The sequence below is a fragment of the Hyalella azteca genome, unplaced genomic scaffold (assembly GCF_000764305.2).
Source record: "Hyalella azteca isolate HAZT.00-mixed unplaced genomic scaffold, Hazt_2.0.2 contig12422, whole genome shotgun sequence".
NCBI lineage: Eukaryota > Metazoa > Arthropoda > Malacostraca > Amphipoda > Hyalellidae > Hyalella > Hyalella azteca.
The window spans coordinates 23,407-35,502 of NW_025942382.1; the positions used below are offsets into that span (position 1 = coordinate 23,407).

Here is a 12,096-nt window from a genome sequence, read left to right on the forward strand (position 1 = left end):
GCAAAATACCAAGTTCAATAATTCATCATGATTGACAAAACTTAGCAAAGATAAATAATTACACTTGTATAATGCTGAAAATAATCACCATTTATGGTCAAAACTTTAATAAAATCTATAAATAAGACTGAAACACTGAACATACAAAGTTCATATACCGGTAGCTATATTTCTAGAGATATCTCGAAGAACAAGCAAGGATAGCAAGTAAAAAAATTTAGGGAATGAGAGATTGCTTGAAGATTTTTAAAATTGTAATAAATAACAATTCACATCTGAGAAGAAGCAGCAATTCACTGTAAACATAAGGAAACTTTGTTGAGCTCTTAAATGAATTCAAATAGTAAAATCATCAGTAGAGAGTTGCAGCTTGCTTGCACAGTCAAGATACATCAAAGAAAAACATTGTACTTCAGACATGACTTCTGACATTAATTAAAAGCCAAAGATATGGGGAGGTGAGAATGAAAAAGCTCTGAAGAAGGCAGGAAGTTAATAAAATTTTTGCATCTTTGGCAAAAACTTATCAGCAAAATCCAATATCATCAAAAGATCTTGCTAGCAAATTTCTCTTTAAATACCCCCTTACATGTATTTTTGGCTAAAAATATTGAATGTACAGGGCTATAGAAAGTTCTGACAATAGATGCTCAATAATACTGGAAACACTTAGGGCATGAAAAACTGATCTATGCAACACAATTGCAAATTTTTGGCTCAAGTCAAATCCTTAGAAAGAACAAATTTTTAGCTTGACAGGTATCTACCACTAGGTATCTGTCAATTAGTAGGGGGCTCTCAGCTTCTAGTTCCTTCTAACTCCTGGGCAGACTTAAAGGAGTCACTAGACACTAGCAATGGATTTTGTATTACAAGGTCTGTAAGCAGATGGAAGCTGGTTGCCAGGCATACATCTTTGAACCTAATGAGAGTCTAAGTCAGTCAACTCATGTCTTGAGTCACTAATACTGTAAAAACTTTCAAAGTTACTTATCCTAGAGCTACTTGATTTGCCCCATGAATAGATATAGACAGCTGTATAGCTCTACCAAGAACCAGGCATATAATATATCTACTTTGCAAGCCCAACTAGAACCTTCCTTCTAGTTACCTTTTTACCTCTGCTGGCAGACCCACTATCATTGCAATCCATTTGTCTCCCATTCTTTCATACATCACACCATTGCAGATTTGCAGTCACCACTCACCCCTCTCATCCAGAATCACTCTCATCATTTCAAGTCTCTCCCACTCATATGATTCACACTTGAGTATTAGCTATCAGGTACTCTACAATCTACATTCCATAGTTTCCCTCTCAGTCTATCACCTCTGTCACACATAAAATAAATATTCTCCATTCTTTCATTTCACCCCCTGTATGTCACTGCACTCAGCCACTCACTGACTCACACTTAAAGCATTTGCTCTCATACAGAATATTAGGTCCTTTCCCTATCTCTACTGCCAGTGCCAATTGTGCCATTATATATACTGCACTCATAGTCTCATACTTTGGCATCTCTTTCATCTAGTGCAGTCTCAGGCTTACCTTTCTTTCCATTCCTTGCTTCTACACTCTTAAACCACACAATTTCACTCTCTTTTCTTTTTTTCCATTCTTTGACAATTGACATTCCATTCGATGATTACGATCCCTTTTACACCCTGTAATGTCCTCTTTTGGTCTGTTTCTCTCTCAGTCTATACTGCCCAGGCCCAAGGTAAGTCTACGTTTCATGTATTGTAATTCACATTTTTGTATTATTGTATGACACTTTCGTTCCCCTGTACTGAGTGTACTCAGACTACTCAGTCTCAAGTTTCACAGGTATATCTCTAGCGTTTAACGTTCATGATCCATTATTCCCAGTCGCACTTTATATCTCAATGTTGCTTTCATTCTTCTCTCTCTCAAAACGTGCTCCATCCCACACGTCCGCTCAAAGCCTCCAGGCTCCACGACAGTCCATTTGGTGACCCCAAGTGCCCAGTCGCGGGCCACGACTTTCCTAGATGTTGGTATTTGTTTACATCAGTTTCCATGGCAACGCTTCAGTTTACAAGAAAGCTGAATGTTAATGTAACTGTTAGGGGGTTATGGAAAGGATTAGCACAACATTAATTTTTTTAAGTTTTCGATGTCACGTAATGTGCATTTTACTAATAATAGCAATTTAGCTGCCCTTTTAATTAACATAACAGGATAGTAACATAGCCATAGTGAATTTTTTTACCTATGTTGTTGTATATATAACTTTTTTTAAGAAAACTTTACTAGAAACAATATGATCAGAAGACCCTTAGTATTAGACGATGATAATGTTTTCTTAAAGAGTCCGTAAATGACTCAACGCAGGTCATTCGTGGCAGCTGGCCAAGAAATGTGTCATGCAGTATTATGTTTCCGATTAAGTTTGTTACTATAGTTACAGCTTTTATTTTGTTTGATGTGTATTTATTATATTTACATAACATTTCGAGGATGGCAACCCTATCCCAGAAAGCATCCGACGACGGTGCCGAGACTTCTTTCGCAGAGGTGGTTCCATTCGGATGTAGTTGTAGGGAATAATGTCATCTGCCGATAGTTAATTTTGCTACTACGTAGCGATAATATGATGTTGGGGGTGAATGGAGCAGCTGAACTTCTAAGTATTCTGAACGAATCAGCTGACGGTGTTTAGGTGGCAGTTGATAAACTGGCTGGGGGTGTTAAGAACTTTGTACAGCATGGCAAGCCTAGCATGCCTCAGCCTGTCTCGCATCGTTGGCCATCCCAGGTCATTCAGAAGTCAGAAGAAAGCCCATGTGCAAACCCGCAATCTGTTAGTTACAACTGAGTCTCATGCGGTTCCTAGTGGACTATTTGCCTGTAAGCAACCTCCTACGGCATGTTTTATGACGCTCGGTGCTTCTGCATAGTCTGTAAGAATGTTTAATTCCAAAGGCCTATTATTATTCTGTGTTAAATCAATCGAGACTTCAGAACTTTTGTTAGCTTGATCCACAGTTCTTCACTTAACAGGGAGAAATTCTTGTAAATTGGCTAGGCACTGGCATCAATGAGCACATCCCAAATAATTTTCATAGCAACATGACAATTTTTGGGAGCAAAATCGGGCAAAAACGTAAAATATTGCCAAATTATGAAGGAACATTATTTACTCGGGGAAAGTTTGAGCCGCTAGTAGATATGGCTAATATTAGCCGAGACACTTCCCTTGTTTAAAAGGAGTTCTTGAACGTGCATTCGATCAATGAAACTCGTTCACCGTCGAGAACCTGAGGAAATTGTTGCCATGGAAACAGTTGTGGTCCACATTTGAGTCTCCAGCGCACCGCTCTGCTTCACTGGAGGTCATTTGCTAGTTTTGTCGCGAATGAAATAAGGATTTCATACATTTATAAGTACCCAAAAAAGTGATTGGCCTGAAATTAGTTCTCATATTGCATTTAGGTCAGTAAATAACTAAGAACACAGATAATTATTTAAAATCACGAAGTCACATCTGGTAACGGATCGAATTGATGCTCGTGGCTAAGCTGCCATAACGAATTATAAAAGATGAGCGTTCGTATCACCTACTGCACGGACGTCGAGAAGTCGGTGCTCACGAATAATTTCGAGAGAAGAGGATGGCTTCAAGTTGGACCAGATGAAGACTGGAATTTTTACTGGTTCGTTGAGCAATTGTTACGAGAGTTGAATTAGATGGTATTATTCTAAAATTGATATTGACGAGAGTTAGGGTAGTTGGCTAAATTTTCCTAAAATAAAGTGAAATCGTTCAAAGTGAAAATATCAAATTTTGGTTTCGCTTTGCATTGATATTCTTTCTAGAAAATTGTCATTCTGTTTTAAATGCGTATTCTCAGTTACACCAAATGAGGTAAATCGGCGGTTTTAAATAAGTATTATCTTAATTGGTGCAGAATCTAACATCCTACATTAACAAATCTAGCCTCTTCAATCTTATTTTGTTCATGATTTCTCTATGCGCAATCTTTAATTTTTTTTTGTAAAATAGACTTCGATAAATAAGTATTGCGTAAGCTTAGTATTCTTCTTATGTCCATTATCTTACTCAAGTGTCTATGAATTTTGTATTAGTAATTGTTTTCAAGGTGGTAATTACATGAGAGCTTGGCCAATCTCAGGACTTCAGCGAGTTGAAAATACATATTTTCTTTTCCTTCGTCACTCAGAGCGCGGCCGTAGAGGGCGAGCGGAGCAACGTTTATGAGCCTGTGCCATCATAGAATAACTTTGAGTCGTATTCGATCGATGCATTTTAGATGCGTAAAACTTTTTCACAACATTTTCCGAAACGCTCTCAGTTATGCTAAGTTGACTTTACCCTTTTTTGCTCCAACCAAACCATCAAGCTGTCTCCTGTGAAAGTCAGCATGCCAAGGCTGCATGGGACTGAGTCAACTTGAGATGTTCAATGATTATATAATGCTAATCTAATGCACCCACCGCCATATTCATAGCTCGCTCTCATCGAAAATATTACTCGTATTAGCTTGCTTCCGAAACTTTATTGAATCGTGATATCAGGTCAGCTGAAATATGACGCTTCTTAATAACTATAAACCTCATAAGAAGCCAATTACTTATGCATAACTTCATTAATTATCTCTACAGGGCGGGAGCACAGACGTGCAGAACTCTGTTCAGTGTAGACAGTGGCTACCGCATGAACGATAATCAGTGAGTACTTCTTATGTCCATTATCTTACTCAAGTGTCTATGAATTTTGTATTAGTAATTGTTTTCAAGGTGGTAATTACATGAGAGCTTGGCCAATCTCAGAGACCTCAGTGAGTTGACAATATATGTTTTCTTTGCCATCATCACCCAGAGCGCAGCCGTTGTGCATGGCAACGTATTTAAGCCAGCGCCATCATAGAAAAACTTTGAGCCTGGAATCCACCAAAATCGTTGCATTTTTACTATGTAATACCGGTCAAAAAATTTCCGAAACGCACTTATTTATGATAAGCTGACTCTGCCACTTTTTACTCCAACCATACCATCAAGCTGTCTCATTTGAAAGTCAGAGTCAGCATGCCAAGGCTGGGACTGAGTCGACCTGAGATGTTCAATAGTTAATGCTAATTTAATGCAGCCACCGCCACATTCATAGCTCGCTCTCAATGGGAAGATTATTCATATTAGATTCCAGTACCTTCATATAGCTAAAATATAATGCTCCTTCGGAACTATAAATCTTATGAGAAGCAAATTACTTATGCAAATCATTATTAATTACCTCCACAGGGCGGGAGCTCAGACGTGCAGAACGCTGTTCAGTGTAGACAGTGGCTACCGCATGAACGATAATCAGTGAGTACATCTATTTGGCTTATTGCTTTCGTTCGTAAGCTGAAATGTAACATTTATTTTTAATACATTTTCTAATGTCAGCTTTTTCCGTAACGGTTATCCTGGCATCTAATGTACGGCTGAGAGGAAATTCAGTCCTTGCATTTTGAAATCTTTAGTTGCAAAGACTGAATTGTTTGCAAGTCATTGAATCATTTGCACTTGAACGTTTGTTTGTGTTTCCTGCACAGAAACTGAGATCCGAATCATACTCGTAAGCGCCTACATATAGTACATTGATATCTAAGCAAAAATTTTGCACTTACGTAACAATATGACGCTGAATGAAAAATTTTATAACAATAACTGTGTAGTTTTACGCAAAGTTCCACATAATTTGAACTATTTGAAAAATTTCAGTGGTAGGTAAGGCATTTTAAAGAGCAGCCTCATCCCTTTGGTCTCTCGTGTCCGGCTCATCAGCCACTTCCCTAGCTTTACACCTCCTGCCCGCCAGGCTCATCAGCCACTTCCCTAGCTTTACACCTCCTGCCCGCCAGGCTCATCAGCCACTTCCCTAGCCACTACGAGCTCACTCGCAAGGATCTCCTCGTTAAGAACATCAAGCGCTACCGCAGGGAGCTCGAGAGGGACGGATCCATCCTGGCAGAGAGGGATGGCACTGGTACGTACAGTTCAGGAAATTTTAATATTAAATTGAGATGATAGTATTATATTTTGAAACATAAATCTCAAGAAATAAAGTTATAAAAACTAATTTCAATGAATTTTGAAGAATATTTTAGGAATTAGAAATTTAAAAGTTTATTAAAAGGCTAGTTCCGGCTATCTGATGAATTTTCCCCGTTGTAAATTCACGAGAAATTCCTTATTAGATTCTTCCAACTTCACATATAGAAATAGAATGTTTTCAGGATTCCGTTTTCAGTGATAAATATTTCCCCTACAACAATCGAGTGACTGTGCTCGATTCAATAAATTGGATGACGTGTACCTTTACTTATCATTGGTGTCAAGTGATTGCGGCACCCTTATAATATAATATCATGCTGCAAAAAGCGACCCATGACTACAAAGTAGAATAGTTTTACTATTTTTTGGTTAAAGTTGTAACGGAAATGAATACTCATATTCAAAATACTTAGGTGATGAGTGATAAATGTTTTATTTAGTCAGATGTTATTAACTGAGCAACTTTTATTATATTATATCATGCTTTTATTTTTTTACAATTTCGCTACTCTCCAGATTTCAGAATAAATATCGATTAATTATGCTCTATCCATAATTTTGTAATAAATTTTAGTATCCAGCTATGACAGACGCAAGTCAGGCAGGCGCCACTTGCCTTTTTTGACTGTTGTGTACCGTAATACAACCCACAAACAAATAGCAGCATAACACAGAATTCACTNTGCTAAGGCCGCTACGTGCACCTGGACTTCCTGCCGACGAGCTTCATGCTGCCCGCGGACTACAACCTCTTCGTGGAGGAGTTCCGGCGGTGCCCCAACACCACCTGGATATTGAAACCTGCCGGACGTTCTCAAGGAATTGGTGATGTATATTGAAACATTTGCCTACGCGACCGTCATTTAGTATTTATATCATTTTTTCTAATTTGTGTTGCTGAAACGTCTGGCCGACGATGAAAAAATACCTATAGAGAACTCTTCGTTAAAAGAGATTCATAAATAACCTGGAAACTTCCAGGTATATTTCTAGTGAACAAACTTGCGCAAATCAAGAAGTGGTCCCGAGACAACAAAGGCTCGTTCAACCCGTCATTGGTCAAAGACACATACGTCATCGCCCGCTACATCGACAATCCCCTGCTCATTGGAGGGAAGAAGTTCGACCTCCGACTGTGAGTGTGAAGTGACTACATGGACTCGTATCTCAGCTGTCAGGTCTACTGTATATTTCATGTAATTATTGAATGACGCTAGTTTACATAAGTATCAATTTAAGTCATATACGAACATAAGTATCAATTTGAGTCATATACGAACATTATCATTACCAGAATAATATATCTCTAGATTAATCAACTTTAATATTTATTGAAAGTGAATGGTTGCGACAAAAAAACATGATTATTATACATTGTCTATAAAAATAGTCAAATGAAGCCATCCACGTCCCAATTTCTTACACAGTGACGTGGTACTCATTCTGGCAGGCTTGGAACGGTTGACCAACTCTACAAAATTATTACGATATGAAACATTCACTCAGGAATAAATTTTTCAACGATGGAAAAGTAGCAATCAAACTGCACCTGGTCTGCAGAATATTCCTTTTTAAAAGCAAATTAATTTCAGTCATCCGAAATAATTTTTTATTTGAGGGCTTACATAAAGTTTGAAAATCGTACTATAAGAGTGTCATTTGAATGGCAGAACAATAGTTTTCCGAAATTCTCAGGTATGTGCTGGTGACGTCTTACCGGCCTCTGAAGTATATAAAGTTTGAAAATCGTATACCAGTGTCATATGAATTGCAAAATAATGATTGTTATGATATTCTCAGGTATGTGCTGGTGACGTCATACCGGCCTCTGAAGGCCTACATGCACAAGTTGGGCTTCTGTAGGTTCTGCACAGTTCGTTACGACGCCTCGGGCCAGGATCTCGACAACATGTTCGTGCACCTGACCAACGTCTCCATTCAGAAGCATGGCGTGAGTAGGGGGGCACGCTAGGCACCCTTAGTGTGAAACAGGCAGTTCGAATTAAAGCTAACATTTCCATCCTCGGATAATAAAGGACGGATAAGGCTTTCCAGTTTTAAGCTGTCACGATGTTTCACTTGATAGCACGAGAAACAACTTGAGGGAGCTGGAACTTCGTATACTTGAGGGAACTTGAGGGAGCTGGAACTTCGTATACTGCAGCAGCAAAAATACCCTTGACAGTTGTACGGATCTTACTATCACAAAGACAACCGCAAGGTAGGGACTAAATTTAAACTGCGTTTGCATAACATAGAGCGCAATATCAACAACCAGCTAGAATGTTATTGATATCAATGGAGTCAATCGGTACCTTTTGCCCTCGATTAAAAAGGATACATCATTACATATTAGTGGTCAGCACTGCCCAATTCCACCATCCATTTTGTATTCGTTGCCATGCTAATGTATGATTTAGAGCAGAGTTGCCTGAAATTGCGTGCCTTACACGTATTTTTTACGTAATTTGCACGCCACTGCTCAGGTTTGTACTCAGCAACGTGGCGGTCAGTAGTCACTGCACTGTCATACGTGGAACGAATCAAGCCTGTTTCCAGCAGAAGCGTTTTGCTGATCAATTCAATTAAACTGTAGTTTCTGGTTATAGGAGTGAAAAGGTAGAAGTAAGGGTAATATACTGTTTAAAAATCCCTGTTTTCCAAAGTATTAACATGTAAAGTTTTCTTGTCAATGCGAAGGAGGAATACAACAGCATCCACGGAGGCAAATGGCCAGTGCGCACACTTCGGCTGTACCTGGAGAGCACGCGCGGCAAGACCAAGACAGACAAACTCTTCTGGGACATGGAGTGGCTGCTGGTGCACTCACTTATAGCGGTCGCACCCATCATGGCCTCAGACCGGCACTGCTTCGAGTGCTATGGTTATGACATCATCATTGATGATCAGCTCAAGCCATGGCTAATCGAGGTAATTCCTTTGCATTCTATTCCCGAAATTTGGTATGATATCGTAATGGAGAATTCTAAAGCGTTTTTTAATTATCTCGAAATGGATATAAATAGTGATGGTCAACTTCTGCTAATTATCATGACTAATAGTTTTACTATATACTTAGTTATAGGATTAGGAATTAAAAAACTATATATACAAATTAATTGGATATATGATGGAATCCGTACCTGCATGTATGCAACTGAATTAATTAATGTAATTAATCAATGCAAATTTTACAGGTATGGTTTCTCAAACTGATAATGATGCATCTAAGTCATATTTTCGTAGTCTAATCTAAGTCATTTGGCACCGCTTGTTAAGCGTTTAAATGACAAAGGATAGAGCTTCTGTAATATGTTGCTACAAAAAAAATAAAACAGTCAGTACCCACGAAACGAATAAATCTCAAAAAAGCAGAACTGATTTTACAGTGTAAAAATGTCATATATACAAGAATATTATTTACTGCCGTAAGCAGTGTCAGCGTTAACTATAGGCCGTAGGCCTGTCGCCGATTCTTAACATCGCAGAACAATCATAGCTTGTTGCGGTATCAAACACGCAACTCACTGCTCCAGTTTTACTGTGCTGAACCACCCGGCCACCTCGCCAATTTGACCAGAACTGGCGCAGGTAGATGTGATCGAACCCACAACTTACTGAAGAAGACAAAACTTTGAAAGGACAAAAATTTTGTAGAGAGTGTTCAAAGACGGACAACAAGGATAATTCCTGGCTTGAATGGCAAGTCCTATGAAGAAAGATTAAAGATTATGAAGTTTCCAAGCTTCAGTTATCAGACCAGAACTGGCGCAGGTAGATGTGATCGAACCCACAACTTACTGAAGAAGACAAAACTTTGAAAGGACAAAAATTTTGTATAGAGTGTTCAAAGACGGACAACAAGGATAATTCCTGGCTTGAAGGGCAAGTCCTATGAAGAAAGATTAAAGATTATGAAGTTTCCAAGCTTCAGTTATCGACGTCTGCGTGGGGACCTCATTGAAGTATACATAATACATGTATACTCATGGTTTATACAAGGTCCCTGAAGCTAGGGATACTAGAATTTGAAACAAGAACCAACACCAGGGGCCACGGCTCAAACTAAAAGAACTGCGTTGCAACTTATCTACGCTACAACGTTTCTTTTCGCTTCGAGTCACCGACATGTGGAACAGCCTCCCTGATAGCATCGTTGGCGCTCCAAGTATGAACGCGTTCAGGAACAGACTAGACGAATCTATGGAGATGTATATGTTCAGACTTGAAATGCCTAGCACCATATCGAACCCGGTGGAAGTCTAGTAGCTTTTTCAAACTATCGACAGTTTTCAAAAGATCCGGTCAAAGGACTTGTTTTTAGATATCCTGTGGACAAGTCACGAAAAGTACAAAAATCGGCGACAGGCCACATCTGACCTCTTCTTCAGCGCCGATATTACTATGATATATGATATGAAATGATACTGCTTATTGAAGCAGTATCATAACATTAGTTTTATGTTATGATACTGCTTATTATCAAATAATTAGTTTTATCATATTTGGCTCTCTAAACAACAACAACTGGGCAACCCTGCCCATATAAGCCAGTCAGTAAACTCTAAAGTAGCCATTCTGAGTTTCAGGTGAACGCCTCGCCGTCCCTCACATCGACCACAGCGAACGACAGGATCCTCAAGCACAAGCTCATAGACGACACCCTCAACGTGGTGCTCCCGCCAGATGGCGTTCCCAAGTGAGACTTGTTATTTCACGATTTCACGATATGTTAATTGATATTTTAATGCAATTCGATATTAATGGGAAGTTGGGTGCCGAAGCCCGTCAATCAGACGTTGTCAACTCGCCTCCGGGGATTGAAGACGATTCTGATGTAGAAATATTTCTACTCCAATGTTCCTACAACCTGGTACCGGAGGTCACCAAATAGCTTAGGAATATCAATAGATTGCTATTTTATGAAACGTCAAGTCAGTTACTTTTGACAAATCTGATTGACATGACACATTTGAGATCACGATGTTTAGCGTTCGTACGCAAATCCATAAAAATTATTCGGACATCGTGAAATCGGATATGGTGAATTCTACTAATGCCATGAAAGATCATTTTTGAAAAGATCTGAAACCTAAATCTATTCATATATAAAAATTCGTCTGTGGGTTGATGGCATTTTGTTTTGCTAAAATAAGGAACGTGCATTGATATGAAAATTTTCGCTGAAAAATTATCGATTTCTAAAAGAATTGTGTGAAATTGCTAGACCTTTGAATTCCAAAAAATAATTTTACTAATAAAGTATCTCACAGGACAAGAGATCCCAGGAAACAAAGTCTATCACATGGAATAAATCGTTTTAGCTTGCCATATTGTATTATTCATTGATTATTAATACACTTCCAAAACAATTGAACATTCATTACGGCATTTGAGAACAAGTTTCTGTACATTTTTTTGGCATTACAGCGTTCACTGGAACAAGGTGCCAACTCCAGACCGCTATGGCGACTATGAGCTTCTTGTTGACGAAGAGCTTCACCAGCTTCAACAGGAGCACCAGCAGCACCATGGTACTGGTGCTGCTGCTCCACCTGCTGGTGCTGGACAAGCAGCTGGTGCGTCGGCGGCTGGGTCAACAGCTGGTGCATTCAAGGCAAAATACGGCGATAAATATTCAAACCCACGATGGAAATAAGAACCCATTTACTCTTTCAATGAATATTAGCTCTAATATTTCTAGTATATATCGAAACGCTTGGAATCAACAAGGCAACAAATCCTACTCTCTTGGGCGTTTGCGATGATCCACTTTTAATAATCACTGTGTATAATAATTAGTTATTACAGAACTAATTAAAATGAAAGGTTATCAATGTGAGAAATTATCTGTCAATACGAGTGTAGTGTTAGCGGTGCGTGGGAGTAGCTGTTGGTGCGCGATTTGTGCACGGAACTTCCAATTGGTGCCGATCACGATCACTGAAAAATTGGGAAACCGTTCTTCGATTATTTCTCACTTCAAATTTTATTTCAATGGAGTGAAGAAA

General features: G+C 38.9%; 1 protein-coding gene across 1 annotated transcript; it reads left to right on the forward strand.

Annotated features, from left to right (window-relative positions):
- The first annotated feature begins 3,389 nt into the window (after positions 1–3,389).
- LOC108673339 (polyglutamylase complex subunit TTLL1) lies at positions 3,390–11,817 on the forward strand. The gene is made up of 9 exons (XM_018161146.2): positions 3,390–3,681; positions 4,652–4,717; positions 5,893–6,017; positions 6,776–6,910; positions 7,067–7,220; positions 7,886–8,036; positions 8,786–9,016; positions 10,675–10,784; positions 11,516–11,817. The coding sequence occupies exons 1-9, from the start codon at positions 3,569–3,571 to the stop codon at positions 11,742–11,744; spliced, it is 1,314 nt and encodes a 437-aa protein (XP_018016635.1). The 5' UTR covers positions 3,390–3,568; the 3' UTR covers positions 11,745–11,817.
- Positions 11,818–12,096: the final 279 nt, after the last annotated feature.